The sequence below is a fragment of the Manacus candei genome, unplaced genomic scaffold (assembly GCF_025592945.1).
Source record: "Manacus candei isolate 608988 ecotype Guabito, Panama unplaced genomic scaffold, ASM2559294v1 h1tg000169l, whole genome shotgun sequence".
In the NCBI taxonomy this organism is placed as follows: Eukaryota; Metazoa; Chordata; class Aves; order Passeriformes; family Pipridae; genus Manacus; species Manacus candei.
In genome coordinates, this window is record NW_026138217.1 from 693,783 (window position 1) to 712,569 (window position 18,787).

The window sequence follows — 18,787 nt, forward strand, 5'->3', positions numbered from 1 at the left end:
AACACATGAGCCAGCACAGAGCTTTGAAATGAAATGTTGGCAGCATTGTAGAAAGCTTCACCTTTACAGAGAAGGCACAGTGAGCTTTCCAGCACCCTCACCTAGAGTGTTGGACTTGCAGCGGCTGGACCCGATGGCCAGGACAGCAGCATAACCCTGGAGCTTCTCCTCAGAGGGTTTGTTGTCCGTGGAGCCCTCTTCAGACAGACTCCGGAGCAAGTAAGATCTGCGTTCAGGATGGAAAGGATTTACTTCAGGAATCAGCTCTGCATTTCTGAACTACATCTGTCAATACAGTGACAGATAAACAGCAAACTTTTGAAGCTCTGCCCCATACTTCATCTTGTACCACGAAGGGAGTTGTGGGCTTTTATCCCCTCCAAGCTACTTATGAGGAGAAGTGCCCATTCCAAAGAAAAAGTTGATATATTTTTGCTTTCTTCTACACAGGTTTCTAACGAGAGTTTACAAGACTTCAGACTCTTAATGTAAGAATTAACCCCCCTCTCCTTCTTGATGGTCTGACAGCCTCAATATTATTCCAGAGAAATAACCTTAAGCAGCACTATCCTACAGAGTGCTTTTATCTTTTGAGGAAAAGTTGGTTTTGCAAATTTGCAAGGAAGCTTTGGAAGATCAGACAAGGTGGTTACTTAGAAACAACAACTTCCATACATGGCTTGAAAAGCTACTTTTTATTATTCTTTTAAAACAGTGGACATTCTAGAGGACATAAAGTAATTACACTGGACTATAAAAAAACTCAGGCACCTCTAAGAAGACAATACACAAAATGCAAAGAAAGCAAAATGCACTGCAGGGAATTGCATTCCTCCTGGAGATCCCAAGGACTGTACCTGGTAAACGTAGCATAGGTGTCAATGAGCTGCAGAGTAGCAGGAAGGAGGTTCTTGGTTATCTCTGAGGATTTGTGGGGATCAGTTTCCGCAGCTAACTTGGAAAAGTGCTCATCTAGAGAAACCTGAATCTTGGAAATTGCAGCATCAAGGGTGTAAATGGATTGTAAACTGGGAACTTCGTGCAGCTGGAGAATAGTTGTGCAGTCGACAGCACAGAAAGAAGATATCTGCAAATACAATGGGAAGCACGAGTAAGTGCGAATCATTCCACAAAAACAAGTTCCATGTGCATGGATGCATTCCCACCATCTCACCTGTCGAGCAAAGTACTCCTCGGCTATTTCCACGTCGTACTTCACTGAGATGCACTTACTGGAGGTCAGTTCGACGAGAGGAGCAGCATGTTCAGCTTTCATGCCCTGCCTGACAAGGTGATCCTAGAGATGGCAAAAAGCAGACCCATCGCACTTTAACAGTGCTCTACAGTTAAGCACTCTGCCAATCACCAGGCTAGAACACTTTGGAAAATACAGGCACAACTTTCCATTTCTCCCCACCATGCCCACAGAACAAATCCTATGGAAGAGACAGACATTCTTACTATCAACATCTCAAAATAGCCCAGTCAAGGCTGTACCTTGATCCATGTGACATAAGAAGGGATTTGCAGGCGGGAAGACCAGCGCAGTGTGTGCAGGAGGTCACAGTCGCTCATCTCAGGCGTGTTCATGGCCAAGTGGTGCATGTAGCTTTTGGAGGGAGGCAAAATCCCCAGTATCCGCCACAGGATCAAGAAGTAGTACTGAAGGGCACAGGCTTCCTAAAGAGAGGAACAGTAGGATAAATTAGTAAAGAAAGATACAGTCTCGATCATTATAGCTACTGAAATATCTCATCAGGGACTCCAGACTCCTGCAGATGTGCCAAATCAGATGAACACATTCTGGACTGAGTTTCTGTCATATTACACAACAAAATATGCAACAGAGGAGTGAGAAAAGAAAAAGGAAAAATTATACAATTTTCTCCTGCTTAATCATGTTCTAACCAGAACTACTGGAATTACCAGGGACTTACAGCAAGTCTGAAACATATTATGAATTACAAACTCGAGAGATGTGCAGCCACCATAAACACTACAGTTAGTTGGGGCCTTTGTAAATTCCCCGTTACTCCAACCACTGCCCAAACCACTTGGGTTAAATACTTTGCTTAAAAATCCTAATTTTGAAAACTTGTTATTCCTCAACACAGGCAGCAAGACAGTCTTACCAGTGCTGTGACAGTTTTGTTCTCCCTCCTCCTGAGCGTATCAAACTGGGACCCAGCTGCAAGCAATGAAGTCAGGGCTGCATAAAGCTCATCGTACTTCGTAGCCCTGGAGAAAAGGACCTCACAAACCTGCAGGAGACGACAAGTCAGGACTGATGCTTTGTAAAGCATATATACAGCCAAGCTCTTACTCTTTTAAGTATTCAGAATACCCACAGCCCAAAACTAAGCAAAATAAACCTTCGGGAAGTGAGTTCTGCCAGGTATTTCTCTCCTCAGTCGGATAATCAATGAACTAGTGATAAGGGAGCCTGCATGGGAGCAAGCCCACAACCCTGATGGCAACAAATGTAGAGAGGAAACATAACCCAGGAAGAACATGGAGCAAAGTGATGAGAAACAACTCTAATGCCACGTCTTCGTCTCAAGTGTTTCAGCAACACTGAAAAGCAAGTGTGGATAGGGCAGGCCTCTCTGTTCCAGCACTGAATCCCAAGCATTCCTACAAAGTAGTCCAGCACATCTTCACAAACTTTGCATGCTGAATTCCCTGACATGCAACTAGGTGTAAAAGGGAATCCCATATTATCTTATCCAGCCACCCTTTTTCTCTCCACTTAGTGAAAAATTTCTGGTCTCTCTGTTTAATCAAGTCTTTCCTTCTTGTCTGTTTTCCCTGGCACTTGTCAAATCCACGTGGCCTCGTGGAGACTTACAGGAAGGTCTCTAAACCACAGTGCCCATACCGTGCTGTCCAGACGGTTCAGATCATCCTCAGAAGCTTCTAGAGACAGGATGCAGTAGAACCTGGGCTGTGGAACTGAGTCTGGAATGTGAGAACAGAAAATAACCTTCCAAGTGACAGTTTAATTAGGCAGCATTGTGTTATACTCTCTCCCCCATCCCTAACCTTTCACATTTAATACTACTACCAAATACTAAACCAGCTTCATGACACATTGTATGTGCTCTAACCTGTGGTATACACAGCCAAAGTTTTCCTACTCCTACAATCCTGGCACAATAAATACAAATATATTTTGAATTACTTGTACCATACTCCTAGATGACAGTAATTTTATTTAATAAAATTTTTCCTGTGTTATTAGATGCATTTTTATCTATTGTAACTATGCCCATTAAAAGCAGGAAAAGCTGCCCAGACCAGGGCACAGGAAGGGCTCACATTTAATTTCAAAAGTAAATCCTGGAATAAAAAGTTCCTTTCATTTTCTTTCTTACCTGAAGAACAGTGTTTGGTCCAGTTTTCTTCCACTTCTTTAAAGCCATGATAAAGTGGGACAGACGTTCGTCTGGCACTGTCCTGGGATCCACTCCCCCAGCCAATGGGTGGAGTCAGCAAATTATACTGTACCTAAGTTACAAAATGAACAAACAAAAAACCACCCATGGCATCCTGGTCATTGAGGAGTAGGGGGACAATACCACCCCCCAGAAAAAGAACCATAGAATAGAAACAACCCTGCTTAAAGCAGAACATTGCACACTTCTGAGGAAAGCCCTGGACCCTCTCTGATGCTTTTGAATATGAAGGGAGCAGTTTAAATCAAAGGCCAAACTTCCCACAGTTGGAAAAGCCAGGTACAAAGCACCAGCATCCCACTAATGAGAAAACCAGAAATCCAAAAAACCTCAGTGGTGAAACACTAAAGCAAAGAAAAGGTAGCTGAGAAATGATGCCTAAATACCCAAACACTCAAGATTTTAAAGATAAGGTAGAACAATCATCCTGTCCTGATCAGGAATTAGGATACTAATTAGACCAGGAATTTTCACTCCAAATGAAGCCAGTGCTAGGAATCAGCAGTGATAGTTAATCATGCCTTGTAACTCCAAAGGCTGGTAATAACATCAAAACTGATTTACTCACAAAGGTCATGAAGAGACCAGAACACACCAAATGATTGCCCGTTACACATTTCTGCTGGGTGACCAATTAAATATCCAGAACATGATGTCAAAGCCTAACCTGTTCGAACAGGTACATGGGAGCTTTGGAATACTGATGGAGCAGGTAGTCAAACACCAAGAGCAGCCGTGCCACGATGAGTGGCACAGAACACTGCTGGGTCTCCATGTTTGCTGTCAACTCCACAATTGTCTGGATACAGAGCATCATGATGGACCTGCGGCCCCTCTCTGAGAAATTGTGGAAAATAAGCAGCAGCAGCTGGAGATGTTCCACATTCAGATCTTCTGTGTCACTGGGGACAGTCCCCTGCAAGGCATTTTGCTTCAGAGTGCCCACAAACCTGGCAACAGAAGAGGAAGTTTATAAAGTTTACTTTTCCCCCTGCTTAAATCTCTATTTAAAATCTCTTTAACTAGAGGTTAGAGAAACATTTTCATAATTGTATTTTTCTGCTTAAATACTGGTAATTTCACTAACTGTTCACTACATTGGAATGAGATTACACAAACACTAAAACCTACAAATTAAATTAGTAGCAAAATCATTTAATGGAAAATCGGAACAATCATTCAAAGGGAGAAAGAAGAATTCAAACCTGTTCCCATGGGAAAGACTGGTTACTAGAGTTTTAAGAAAGCTAAACCCTATCAGAGACTTTCACATCCAGGTAATGGCAGAGAGGAACAATCCTGGCACCATCCTAACAGAACCTACTAGAAATCTGCTGAAAGAAAGACATTCTCCTTCCCTTTTTAAAATCAGCATTGCTGTAATTCAGCCTCCTCCCACTTAATTCCTGATTTTAGGTCTCATTTCCTACGTTCTGGATGAAGGACTCCAGTGACATGGCAGAATGATCCTCTGCTCCTCCAAGCATCACACAGATCACAGCTCAGAGAACACACGCGCACTTGTTATGCCGGGCCCAGAGAGTTTTCACTTGATGGGAAATGAGAGAGGTTAAGAGATTATTGATTTTCAGCTTCACCTAAAATTATCTCACCTTTCCCAGACTTTAAGGCATTCTGGAACATCAGGATCTCCCTGGGCAGTGGCTTTATGCTGCCAAATCAAGAGAAGCCGTGAGAGCACCGACAAACTTTGAGGGTGGATGTAGAGAGGCCACGGACCTTCAGAAAAAGGGGCAACTCCCAGCTGCTGAAGAAGTGTGTTCTGGAACAAAACAGGGGCTTGTTGGAAAGGACCAAGTCCTGTCTGATGGTTTAATTAATTAAAAGTATGATCTGAACATAGAGATGATAATAATCAGCAGGGCTCTCAGCTCATAAAGGCTCCCACAGCAATAACTCTCCTATCTCAAATAGCTACTGAGGGACACTTAATGCTGTCCCTCTGCCACCTAAAACACAGCAAAGTCTCAACACCAATACAGAAAAAAAAAGGCATTAATGAGCTCTACTCATTTACTGCAATATCACAGCCAGAGAGATTATGTTCAGCGTCTATGAATTTGGAAGAAGACCCCTTTGACTGATTACAGCAATACTTGTTTCTTTTTAAATACAGGAAAAAGGTAGATTGCTAAAAAGTCCAACTGCTTTAAAAAAACCCAAACAACAGAGTGTTTTAAATACAGTAGAAAACAGTCAGCAAAGTATAGGGATTTAATTCAGTGATGGGTAAGCAGGTTTGTAACCTATCCTTACAGGGTTAAGTCAGGTCAGCCCATCACCCAGCAAAGAAACCTAAAGGCTACAAAGTTAGTACATGGAAGCAAAAGGATTAATTTGATTCTCTCCTGAGAGAATTCCAAGGCTTTTTGGCATCAGTCCTGACAGCAAAGCAAATCTGCAGGAATGTCTCTTGATAAACTCATGGATAGAGGCAACTTTCCAAAACACAGACTCATTTCCTTCTCAGCTTTCATCACCTTCAAAGTTCAGTAGATTAGTTTGAACTCTAGATGTTAAGTTTACACTGTACAGGATGTTTTGTACTGGATGACTGCAAAGGTCATTCAAATCACTGGATTCAAAATATTCCAGCCTCTGTTTGCAAAATAGCCTCAGAGCCAAATGTAATCACCAAGATACTACTCTAGATGTATCTACACTAGATACACTAGATACACAAATGTAATCACCAAGATACTACTCGAGGTGGAGAATCCACATAGGGACCTTAACAGACACCATCACTTCTTCATTTTATTTACACATTCAACCCCAGATTACCTGCAGGGCAGGGGACTGAAGATCTGAGGTCACCAGGGAATGGTTGAAGTGATAGAGCGCAGCAGCAAACTCCTCATCTGATGTGCCTGTAAGACAGGGATCGAGTGCCCTTTACTACCTTTGCTCTCCTACATTTAAAATTTTGACGTGAAACTAAGAAAACACACACTTCTAAATCCTCCAGCTCTATCGGAGTTCTATTCACTTACCCTTAAGCCCATCCTTGTCCACCTCCTTGATGATGCTGGCCAGGGTTGCCATGTGCTGCTCCGACAGAGATACACTCAGGTAGTTGCGAATGAAGTTATTCCTGGAGTTCAGCATAGAAGAAGTGATAAAGTTCAAAATGTTTGAAGCTAGGCCCAAAAACTGCAAAGAAAAGAGAAACACACTATAGAAGCAAAAAAAGCAGAGAGACATTAAATAAAAACTAAACCACCAGCAAAATAAATCAAGTCCCTTAATTACCCCCCAGAAGTGGAGGACAGGGGAACTCATGGCAATCCAGCTCACTGCACTGTGGTCTGTACCAGGACTGATTCTAGAACTCTCTCAGAAGGTAGAAGGGTTCCAACTTCTCCCCTGCAGTATTTATTTTTGTCTTTACCCAACAGAGTTAGAGCTAAAAGCATTCTATTAGCAAGTCATTTCGCTCATCCTTCTGCCCCCATTTTCCCTCTCCCTCTGTAACCCAAATAGATACTATCTGCAGTCTCTGCTTCCCTGGCAGCAACAAATCCTGTGACATTCCACTTGACAGGAGACTATAGAAAACATCTTTCCTCAAAGTCAAGACACTTGTGATTCTCCATCAGCAATGCACTTATAATACCTGACATTTATCATGTTGCTGTGTAGCTACTCACTGACAGGTAGACAATGCTACAGCCCAGCAGTGATTTCACTGAGCCCCAACACCTCCCCGTACCAGTTCTGGATCCTTGCGACTGGCCAGGATGTTCCCATTCTCTCCACCACTCTGTTTGTTGGGGCTTTTCACCCTTGGTGAGCTCTCCAAAGGAGGTGGTGGAGGGGGTGGTGGTGGGGCCACCTTCTCTTTACTTGGAGAGATTGTCTCTTCAAACCATTGCCCAAGGATGGGTTCACTGTCATCATCTAACACATGAGATAGGAAAAACAAAACCATATTATTATAAGCAAATACCTTATAAAACTACTCAGCCTGAAAAAGGCCTAAAATGGAATTTCAGTGAGCAGAGTTAAGACATCTGCTATCTTCATTTCTGCCTTCCAAATCACACAGCAAAGCACTTTTACAGAGGTCCAGCAGGAATTTACAAGAAATTACTTCCACTCCTCTTGAGCAAATAATGCCAAATCCCAGCCACTCAGGCTTCAGTTTACACAACAGACTCCAGTCAGCACTACTTCTGCCACACAGACCTTACAAACTGTTGGGTTTTTTCAGCCTTACACGTCATTTCAATCTGAGCAGGCAACAGCCCAGTAGCCAGGTTTCCCCTAAATCTGAAAGGCAGTGTAAAATCCTGATTGCTGCAAACTCTGTTACCTTGGCTGCTGTCCTCCTCAGTGCTGCTGAAATCATCCTCATAGTAGGTGTTGGAGTCAGTGGAGGCACTCGCGTCGCTGCTCATGGAGCCCTTCCTCTGGCGCTGCAGGACACAGGCCTTAGAGAACAGCACATTTCAGGATTATGAAAGGTAAGAATTTGAAAATAAGAGTAACTTCCTCATGCCTTTTAATTTTCTTCTAGCTAATCTTTCTCAACTAATTTATGGACAGTTTTTCAAGGCTTCTTCCACTTAAGTTTTATTTCAAATTACACAGGATGGTTGGAAACAAACAATCTATGTCAAGTTTGTAAGCAACACCTGAAGTCAACAGCTCTAACCTAAATGCATCGGTTTTGAACACAGGCTTTTCATCTTCCCATTAAACTCACAAATACCACTGAACTTACAGAAAAAGTTCATTTTCATTAGAACGAGTTTGTCAAATATACATCTCCGAAAAGAGGGAAGACAGAGGCCCCAGCTGACGACTTCTGAAAGAATTCTACATTCCTCTCAGTCACAGTTTGAAAAGTGAGAACTTTCCATGCTTAGGGGTGTTTCAGATCCAGAAGTTCTCTGTGTGCCAGTTCCTACCTTTCTGTAGGAAGTGGAGAGCAAAGTCAGCAGCAGATTAGTGAGTGGCACAGAGTCTATGAGCCGCTGAATCCTCTGAATGGACGTGCTTTGAGCCATGATATCCAGCACTGCTGGGGGACCGTCACTCTCCCAGCCCTGGAGCAGAGAATTTAAAATTCAATTGAAAACAAGAGAATTGAGAAGCGTGTTTGAGTGCAGAGGGCAAAATGCTTCACGAGAACACGCAATGGTCCCTGCATACCTTGTGCAATGCCTCCACTTGCAGATCTTGGAAGAGCGATGACAGCAATCTGATGGCATGATTTGCCAGCACCACTGACAGCACACCAAACCCTTGGTGCCTACAGAAACACAAAGGACACAGCACAATTTCAGGGGGTAAATAAATAAATAAATAGATAGATAGATTAAATTGAGTGAACTGCCTGCCTTGATAAACTGAAGAAGATAACTTTTCTTTCCAAGACTCAAGATTTGAACTATAAATGGAGTGAAATAAAATTTCCAGAGACCAGCAAGACCCCACAGTAGTTGCTTGCTAGGCATGGTTATATCCATGGACAATGATTCCTGCAGTGGAGTGTTACATACCCTTTCCCAGGTCCTAGTTTTGGAGACCCAACACCCTCCTTAGTACGAGCAATAATGTCTCTGACACGAAGAGCAGCCAGTGGATCCTTCTCCTTTCCCTTATCAGCCAAGGCCGTGGGGCTGAGGTTCAAGATGAGGAAGAGGCTGTTCAGCAAACACCAAGCCCCGAGCAGCTGGAAGTTCTGATAATGCTATCATACCAAAAGTCAGGAGGAACAGGGGAGAAAAAAGCACCAAGACAAAACAGTATCAATCCAAATGCCAAAACAGACCAGCACAAAAATAGGGGAAAAGCTTCCTGAGATGGAAATCTTACCTCACCCCCCGCACGGCGTGAATTGCTGATGGCTTGCCCAATCATTTCATAGATTTCAAGCTGCAAATAAAGCCAAAACATCGGTAAGGTGCTCCACTGGGCAATAATAAAAATAAAAACTCAAAATACAAGTGTATTTTGCCCCCTAGAATTAGCCACTCTTTAATTCCTTTACCAGCAAGGCTAATGCCTAGAAATAACAGTCATTGCAATCCAAATAAATACAAATTCTACACATTTCATGCGCTGAAACGGAAAACAATGAACACTCTCTCATTACTTACACATTTCTGTACAATAGTAGCAGCATCGTTTTCATAATCTTCTTCTTTGGAACTTGTGGACCCGGTTCGTACCTGTTGAGTGCTGCCCACGTGCAGGATGGCCATGCAGGTGGCCACGCTCACACCTCAGGGGAAACAAGTGCAGGGAGAATTCTTAGTAAGAGCCAATCTTGGGACAAAATGTTCCTATTTAGTACATTAAAATGTGTCCGTAAACTTGACGGAATGGGGAATGCTCAGTATCACAGCTGAGATTAAAAAATCTTCAGTACCCCCAAAAGAGGAAAGTTTTATCCTACAAAAACACATGGGAACAGTTAAAAGAGGAAATGGTTTACTATGTAATTCAACACCATTTTTAAGACTATCTTCATACTTGAGTGCCATATCTCTTTAAAGTCTCCTCCATGCCAATTAAACACTCAGGATTTTGGTGTACTTAAACCACTCCTGGAGAACAAAGTTGATTTGGGGCTACAATCAATTAAGTTGAAGCCATAAAAGCATTGTAAAAATATATTATGCTCTGAACGTTACAAAAAGAGCAGAAATCACAGGCCTTTAAGATGCTAAATCACTCAGCCTTTTTCTTAGATACTGACAAGAACAGTGGCAGAATGTACCAACATTTCAAGGCCACTGTAACAACTTCAATATTAACCCAGTCACACGCTTTGCCGCAGACCTTTCAAATTCATGAGAAATAAAGGTTACTTGTGGGCTGAGCCTCACAAAGCAGAGCAAAAAGCTCCAAAAAACCAGAGGAGATCTACTCACCTGCATAGAGACAGCTGAGAGCAAGAACAGTCACGTCTTGGAGACGTGTGGGAGTCAGGGGCTCCAACACAGGCAGAGACAGAGTATCCAGTGCCATGGTCACATCTATCACCAGGGAGTGGAACCTGCAGGAAGGACACATGTTGAGGTTCAGCAAAGCGACGAACACGAGAGCTCAGAGGAGCAGCCAGTGGGCGACACTGTCCCACCAGCAGAGTCATTTCCCCTCAGACCTGCGGGGATGTACCAGGAGGTACCAGAGAGCAGTGACGGCACTGACCCGTTGCGCACAGCGGTGGCATCGGCCACCGTGGCTGGCATGATGAAGAAGGAGTTGGCTGACACAGCATCCTGAAACCTGTTGATGTATCTCAGGAAGTACGGTAGGTTCAGGCAAACTCGCAGCAGCTTTTCAGAGCCACCTACCAAAAATAACAACAGTGTTATTTTACTGTTTCATCAGAGAGCTTCTAAGCAGGACAGATCTAACGGTCCGCAATAATTGACTTAATTAGTCTCTGTGGTGAGAAAATGTCATCAGAAATGAGGCAATAGGATAAAGAGTAGTTTACAACACATAAACCAGTTGGTCACGTTTCCAGTCCCTACTTGTAACGGGTGTCACAAAGCTCTGTGTCCATGCCAGATGGCACATCAGGTCTAGTTGGTTGGACGTGATGATCTCCAAGGTCTTTTCCAACCTTAACGATCCTGAGACTCTATTCCACACCTGCTCAATGACCCATCCCATAAACTGTTTCATATTGTCCATCTTATTTACCCCTCACAACACAAACATACTGACTGAGTGCAATAAAAACTCCACTCCAGCCACAACCTCCCCTGGCAATCACTATGAATCCTTTAGGCCAGAGAATTTCCTCCCACTCCGAGCTGTGAGGTGAAACACTGAGGCATTTTTCTAGCACTTTTTTTGACCCTGAAGCTTAGAAAGCTGATTCTCACCAAGTTCTTGCAGGCTGGCCACATTCTGAGCAATGAATATGCTTTTGGTCTTTGCTGCAGAGGTTTGATCCGTGGCAGCTTGATCCTCATTCTCTCCTTCCACCTAAAGCAAGCACATACTAAATATATTACAGAGGCATTAAAATATACAGTATTGTTGTAAGTCTCTATACAGGAGCAAGGTGGATCAGCAGCAGGACTCAAAACATGGATATCACTGAACATTGCCCTCCACGAGGAAACAAATCTACTACTGCCAACACAATGCCAATTGCCATTTTCCACTCAACAACATGCAAGCAGGATTTAAATACTTAAGGTTTTCCTTACACTTGTATTAAACTACCACTTGCAGTCCTCTGCCCTTCCCTGCACTATGTTACTAATGTTAAAATTCAGACTGGTTCTACTTCAGGGTTTTTTCACCTGTGTCTCTTGTGTGATGGATGGTGATGATGAGACTCTGGGGTTAAAGACTGATGTCAACTGGTTGAGGAAGTTCATCTGCACCTCCTTCTGTCTCAGCTCTGGGCTCACCGGGGAGGCCAGCTCCTTCTGGTCCTCAACTGCAGGGTAAACAACAAACCACCGTGTCATACAGCACACCCCCAGGACTTTCTGTGCCTAACTCCAGTGCTGCAGGGAAATACACACAAATGTATTTCCGCCCTACCATCAGAGAGGGTTTTGACAGTCTGAGGCAGCTTGGCTGATTTCATCATTGCTGTGAAGGTGATAATTTCTGTCCGGTCCAGGCGGCTGCAGCCCGTGCACAGTCCCTTTATCAGCAGAATGAGGTGCTTCTACAAAAAGAAAACAAAAGATATAAAGTACAATTTAAACTCTCTTGATTCCAATTATTCCTCCATATCGTTTACTGTAAGCAGCTGGATTAAGAGTAATGCAACTTCAGTTGGCAAGGCCACTGCAACAGCTCTAATCCACTGGGATCTCACACCAAAGATCGTGACAGATTATTGACTGCAGGTAATTCAGGTCACCAACACTGTCCCTGTGCTTCTTATGGAAAACACCTGGAGAAGCTCTCTGCGATACACTAGATTATGTGAACCCTTCTCACGTGCTTTTCCTCTTCTAAATAGATATAAGCTTTCCCAGATGATTAGAATACAAGCAGGAAAGAAATCACCTTTAAAAACACAACAAATAGTTTTGATCCAGGTTGTTACACAAAACCAAACCAGAATGTATGAAACTGCAACAGAATTAACCAAGACTTCAGGTCACCTTTGTTTCAGGTTGTAAGCAACCTGAGATTCTGAGTAAAGAATGTAGAGAGAAGACTCAGCAAGAATCAACGGTACACCTTAAATATTCTAAGAGCTTCATTAATAATTTTGCTTGTAATATTAGAGCAAATATTTCAGATTTAGAGCCCAAAGTCCATTTTAACACTCAGGCTTGGCCACACTGTCAAAATCTGTGCTCACCTGTGACACAGCACATGCCTCATCTGGGTTCTCAAGCCGCAGCAGGGAGAATTCAATGAGGACTTTACAAGCAGCTGCCACCGACTGCAGTTGGTTTCTTGGTACTGAAAAAAGCAGATCCTTGTACTTAGAATAAGTTTTTAAATAATTCAGTGCAATAAGTTCCCAGTGCTGTCAGTAGAAAAGGATGCTCTGCAGCGTGGGCACACACACAGTCCATCCATGCTGAACGTACAGGCTCAATATAAATTCAGTCTCATGACAATGCAATCCAAGAAATGACAGTAAATCAGGATAATGCCTTCTACCAGAAAGAGAAATTTAGACATATAAAACAGTTTCCCCAGCAACATTATTTAATGCTGACAGAAGCACTGAAGAACATGAAACGAGTCCACAAAGCCCATTTTTTTTGGTTGAAATTGCTAAATTGTCAGCCAGAATAACAGAAAATACTTTGAGTCACAATGTTTAGATCATGAACTCTGATACAGCAACACAACTACAGAATCCCAGAATGGTTTGCGTTGGAGGGACCTTAAGTCTCATCTCATTCCAAACCAGTGCCATGGGCTGGGACACCTTTCACTAGATCAGGTTGCTCCAAGCTCCATCCAACCTGGCCTTGGATACTTTCAAGGATGGCAGTGTTCTAACTCCTTAAAAATAATCTAAAAATCCTGAAAACTGAATCAAAAACTTCATTTGACCAAAAATTAAGTCAGGTCAATGAATAAGCAACCAAAAAGGCAACGTTGTCCAGTACTTGGCAGCCAAACGCTCCCATCAACAAGCTTCCCTTTTCATCAGAACTGACATTTTGTCAGGATAAAGTCTGATACGTATATAATGTCAAGTCTGATTCAGCAAGAGGGAAAAAAACAAATACAAAAATAACAACAATTCCGATTTACTTTCACTATATCCCAGTCACAACACAAGAGCAAGAGAAACAAAGGAGGGGGAACACTTACTTAGACCACACACAGTAGTAATGTAGTGTGTGGAAAGTGCAACGAAGGAGGAGTAAAAAGGCTCATATTGTTTGTCGTGGTGCAGGATTTCAGATTCACTGCAATGGGAGAACAGGAAAGATGTGTTAATCGGATCCAGCACAACAGCAGCACCACCCAACACCCAAATATATCCATTAACAGAGGTAAGACAAGACCATTAACAGCTCTGAGAACAGAACTCATGTCCTCAGAACTGAGCCCACAAGCAGCAGCCAGATCACGGCACCGGCGCAGCTATCCACATAGGAAATTTAAGGAAATAATTCCAATATTGTAAATGTTTCTCCTGTAAAGCATCAACAGGTCAGGTTCTCTTCCAGCCAGAGGCTCATTAACCTTTAAGTTATTCTAAACTCAGCTGCCCAGAGTGTTTGGACTGTGCGTTCTGCTAACACTGGCAGGATTTGCCAGGCCTGGAGCACAGGCATTCCCTTTCTGTCATGGCACAGAGGCAACTGGAGTTTGTGCAATTCTGCAAATCAGAGGGATCAAACCAGGCAATTGCATAATCACAACAGCGCAGTATCTGCCATGAGCTGGACAGGGAAGGGTTTTGGCAGGTAAGTCAAGTCTCTGAGGTTTCTGTGAGACCCACTGGCCATGGAGATCAGCTATTTCTGACAGAGGTGACACTGTGCAGGTTAAAGGCTGCTGCAGTGGGGCCCCAACACACCCCATCTGCACAGAAACAGAACACACACAGCTCTGCCTCCACACCTACTTCTGCCTCTAACTTTTCCCGTGACAAAACTAGGGGATGTGGATCTCTGCCTATAAATTACTTTCTTTCACATTTCCAATCAGTGATGTGAACAAGCAAGTTGGAAGAACAGATTATTCAACTCAGGCTTACTTACAGAGGTTATTCCTGGAGGGCTGGTGGAGAGCAGAGGGCAGCAGTATATCCCACATGCTGTACCCAACTCCAACCATGATTCAAGCTTTGGGAATGACCAGTGCTGCTTCAGAGCACCAAAATGAACCCACATATCCCTTTCACTCAGTGACACACAACAGTGCAGCTTCATCAGGGTGGGAGGAGGAAAAGGAAACACCATTCCCCGCTGACCTGAACAAAGCCCAATTTATGCCCAGTCACCTTCCTTTTTTCTATGCTAAGTGATTGTTTCCAGTCATAACAGCAGATGTAGCTGAAACAGAAGAAACTCTGGAACGGAATCATTTCTCCAGAAGAATGAACAGAAATACTCATGAGCTTTGCAGTTTGATTTCCTAGATTTGAGACTTTATTTTATTTAGTCTGTCTAAAAAGCTGAAATAGAAAAGCGCAGAGGCTTTACTTGAAGATATTTAGCAGCACAACATGACTGAGCTTCAACACCTCAGGCTTCACCTGAACATCTCCTGCCAGAACCACTCTGCTGGGCAATGAACATGCAAAAAAGTCTGTGCTCTCTCGGACACTAATTCTGCTCACCTACCTCTCAGGCCCAACCCCAAATCAGCAGCAGGAGATGTGTGTGACGTATTTTAAGAGAACTAATTAGAACAATTTGGGAATAACAGAGTACAGGAGAGGTTGGCAGGCTCCTCAATTACTGCACAGGTCAAGGTGTGCAACACACAATGCCCACGGGGTATAGGAACACAAAGGTGCAGTATCCAGCACAAGAGAGAGAATGTCACCTGGACTGGGCAAGAAGAGGGTTGAGTTTTAGTCAAACAAGTTGTGGGTGTTATGGTAGTGCAAAGTGGAAGGCAGCTGTCAAGTAATCATGAATCCTTGCAAATAAATCAATCTGGGATGTGCCAGAGTGTTATTCTGCATATACAGTGAAACTTAATAAGAACTTTCAGCTATTATATTGTGGTTTATTGTTTAAAGGACTTGTGCTTCCCAAGGAAGCTCATTTCTCAGGCTGGGTGAGAAGCCTATCGATATCAATATAATGCCAGCATCAAATCCCAGCTCCTCTCTCAGCTCCACTCCCAAATCCCAAACAGCCCAAAACAGACCCTTTCTGTAAGGTAGAAGGCACAAAGCAGCTTCTCCTTGAGAAGGCACCACACCAGGTGCAAGAATTCTGCCCTATGGAAACCCCTTCCCCAAAAACCAGCCTCATGCGACTGTCCCAGACTCCATGTTCCACTTCAGCTGCACCTTTCCAAGTCAGCATCTCCCTCATTTATGCCAATTAAGAGGCCAAATGCTTTAATGTACCTAACAGGGTGTCACGTGAAATGGGGGATCATCCCACACAGGGCAATACCAGTAACCTGACCACAGTTAAATTTATAAATGAAATAGAAGAGTTGTTAAAAATGGAGTTTATTGATTTATTTTGAAAACAGTAAGACTAGTGATTCCACTGTCATCACACCAAGTTAATTTAAGGGGAAATCCAGTCACCTTGGGGTTGGCTGACACCACCAAGAACTTAACCACCTTCTAAAAATAATCTGAACAGATAAAATATTTCAGATGAGAAATCTAAAGATAGATTCTTGTTCAGCACAGAAAAGCACAGCTCTAAACACCAACGAGCTGTATTTATACCTTTGAGATTTGCCAATTATATCAAGGCATGAAATAAAAAGTATCACCCTGCAAGAGCCCAAATCCTGCCGGATCATCAGACACAACTCCAACTGAGGCAGTGCTGCTTAAAGGCAACAAATTGTTCTCTCAAGTGGGAAATGGAACCGGCATTCCCAGTAAAGGAGGAAACAGCCCACTCCCAGAACTCAAGTGGGTCCACTCAAGTGTCTCCAGGATATTCTGATGAAACACTTCACTTTAGGCACACAGACAGTGGAACTCCGCGCAGACAAGTGACACTGAAATGGTCCTTAGAAAAAAGATAGGCCAAAAAACTGCCCAAATTCCATCGGCACATTCTGGGTGAACCACTGCTCTGTGTAACAGGTACTGAACTCTTTGCACTGAACTCTTTGAATTTGGAGCATCCACTGCACACTTAGCCATTTGTTATTAAGAAAAACACCACGAGGCTTTAATTTATCATCTTCCTTAGCACAGTGTTTATTTTATGTTTCCCAACAACTTACTGTGGCCAGTGTTATCCGCTCCAGTATGCCACTGGAGCGCTGTGGCATTCGCACCTCCTATTTTAGGTCGTAAAATAAGCTATAAGTTGAATTAAACGGCTGCAGTGGGTACTCATGCTCGGAGTCCAACGCTTCTGGTTAAGAAAAGGCAGACCTGATTTGGTTCTGCTTTATTTCTCCTTAAAATATGTGAAGTATTGCAGTGGTAGAGACGTAGAGGGAAGTCGGTGCTCAGCCTCTGGTCTCCTCAGGACCCAGGTGAGACAACACCTCCCCCGGCACCGCCGGACAGACCGTGACACGCCCGGACAAAGGCAAAGCCACAAGACCAGTCCCGAAGGCTCTGGGCGGGCGCCTGCCCGCAGTGCTGCGGCCGGACGGGCACCCCCAGCCCGTTACGGGGCCTGAGGGCACAGCCAGGAGCTCCGGGCAGCGGGGGAGCGGGGAACGGCGCTCGGGGCTCCCCCCGGGCAGCCGCAGCCCCGCCGCTTCCCCTGCCGGCACCTGGTACCACACACCGAGCACCGGGTACCGAGTGCCGGGTACCGAGCACCAAATACCGAGCGGGACCCGCCTCAGCCGCTCCCGCACCCCCAGCGCTGCCCCCCTGAGGGGAAGGCAGCCCCGAGCGCGTGGCCCCCCTCACCTCTCAATGACCGAGGCGAGCAGCTGCGGCAGCTCCTTCATGTCGAAAGCCGAGTAGGACGCGGAGAGCAGCGGCCGCACGGCCACGTCCCAGCCGGGCCCGGCCGCGGCCCCCGCGCCGCCCGCCGCCATCTTGGGCTGCGCTGGGCCGGGGCTGCGCTGGGCCGGGGCCGCGCCGGGCAGCGCCCCCTGCCGGCGGGGGGCGACCGAGCAACGTCGCGCCGCCCCATTGGCCCAAGACGTGGGCGCGTGCGCACTGCGTGAGTCAGCAAGTTTGGCGCGCGGCGCGTGCGCCGTGAGGAAGAAAGGCGGGAGGAGGGGGGAACGCGTGCGCTGTGAGCGCGCCACTCCCCCCGCCGGCTCCCTCGGACGGGGGGAGTTGGAGGGGACCAAAAACCGGTCACATAGCCCCCAGAAAAGCACCGAAATGGCCCAAACCCACTTAAATGGCAAAACCCCCCAAGAGCTAAAAGCCACTCAACCCCAAAACCCCCACTCAAATGGCCAAAAAAACCAATAGCCCAAACCCACTTAAATAGCCCCCAAAACCACTTAAATGGTAAAAAACCCTAATAGCCAAAACCCACTCACATAGCCTCAAAAAAGACTTAAGGGAAAAAAACCCCTCAGTTAAATAGCAAAAAAAAAATTTCACTAACCCCAAACCCACTAAAATAGAAAACCCCCCCACTTAAATAGCCCTCCAAAAACCTAAATAGCCCCAAAAACACCTAAATGCGCCCCAAGAAACACTTTAATAGCTCCAAAAAAACCCCACTTAAATAGCCCTCCAAAACACCCAAGTAGGCCCCGAGACACCACTTACATGGCAAAAAGAACCCCACTTAAATAGCCATAAAACCCAGTTAAATAGACCCAAACCCCACTAAAATAGCCCCACAAAAAACACCTAAATAGTTCCCCAACCCACTTAAGTAGCCCAAAACCCCTCACTTAAACGGCCCCAAACCCACTTCAGTATCCCCAAAACCGCATTCCCAGCCCAAGGGCAGCCTCTGCTCCGCAGCCCCCGGATTTCCTGAGGCTCTGCAGCTGCACAGGGGCCAGATGGGACACAGCCTCTCACAGGGGAACAACTCTGCCAATCTTGATTATAACACTTCAAACCCACGGAGTTGAGCCGTGATCAGAGGGAAACACTGTGAGGTTCCTCACCCTGGACCACAACACCTTCATCTCATGTTGTACAGAAATCCAGGAAAATGTAAAACACATGGGAAGGAGCTGCCGTTACCATCATAATAAATAAAGAACATGGAGAGATTTTACATTCCAATTCCTCCCACAGCTCTGCAATG

General features: G+C 44.7%; 1 protein-coding gene across 7 annotated transcripts in view; it reads right to left on the reverse strand.

The window, feature by feature from the left end:
* UBR4 (ubiquitin protein ligase E3 component n-recognin 4) overlaps positions 1 to 17,652 on the reverse strand; it is an 80,110-nt gene extending 62,458 nt beyond the window's left edge. For 6 of the 7 annotated variants that reach the window (XR_007900910.1, XM_051773403.1, XM_051773402.1 and 3 more), the window contains exons 1-26: positions 17,470 to 17,651; positions 13,752 to 13,849; positions 12,778 to 12,881; positions 12,000 to 12,129; positions 11,753 to 11,892; positions 11,327 to 11,429; positions 10,641 to 10,782; positions 10,361 to 10,485; positions 9,584 to 9,708; positions 9,300 to 9,359; positions 8,984 to 9,174; positions 8,634 to 8,733; positions 8,390 to 8,527; positions 7,792 to 7,909; positions 7,189 to 7,376; positions 6,470 to 6,629; positions 6,261 to 6,346; positions 5,069 to 5,238; positions 4,123 to 4,405; positions 3,375 to 3,507; positions 2,879 to 2,958; positions 2,133 to 2,261; positions 1,498 to 1,680; positions 1,175 to 1,297; positions 858 to 1,087; positions 102 to 226 (exon numbers count right to left, since the gene is read on the reverse strand). Coding sequence is in view for 6 of the 7 variants with exons in the window: in XM_051773403.1 (XP_051629363.1) it covers positions 102 to 226; positions 858 to 1,087; positions 1,175 to 1,297; positions 1,498 to 1,680; positions 2,133 to 2,261; positions 2,879 to 2,958; positions 3,375 to 3,507; positions 4,123 to 4,405; positions 5,069 to 5,238; positions 6,261 to 6,346; positions 6,470 to 6,629; positions 7,189 to 7,376; positions 7,792 to 7,909; positions 8,390 to 8,527; positions 8,634 to 8,733; positions 8,984 to 9,174; positions 9,300 to 9,359; positions 9,584 to 9,708; positions 10,361 to 10,485; positions 10,641 to 10,782; positions 11,327 to 11,429; positions 11,753 to 11,892; positions 12,000 to 12,129; positions 12,778 to 12,881; positions 13,752 to 13,849; positions 17,470 to 17,600 (3,595 nt within the window). In the remaining variant the exon portion in view is untranslated. Of the gene's footprint in view, positions 1 to 101; positions 227 to 857; positions 1,088 to 1,174; positions 1,298 to 1,497; positions 1,681 to 2,132; positions 2,262 to 2,878; positions 2,959 to 3,374; positions 3,508 to 4,122; positions 4,406 to 5,068; positions 5,239 to 6,260; positions 6,347 to 6,469; positions 6,630 to 7,188; positions 7,377 to 7,791; positions 7,910 to 8,389; positions 8,528 to 8,633; positions 8,734 to 8,983; positions 9,175 to 9,299; positions 9,360 to 9,583; positions 9,709 to 10,360; positions 10,486 to 10,640; positions 10,783 to 11,326; positions 11,430 to 11,752; positions 11,893 to 11,999; positions 12,130 to 12,777; positions 12,882 to 13,751; positions 13,850 to 17,469 lie in introns of all 7 variants that reach the window. The other variant, XM_051773399.1, reaches the window with a different exon arrangement.
* Positions 17,653 to 18,787: the final 1,135 nt, after the last annotated feature.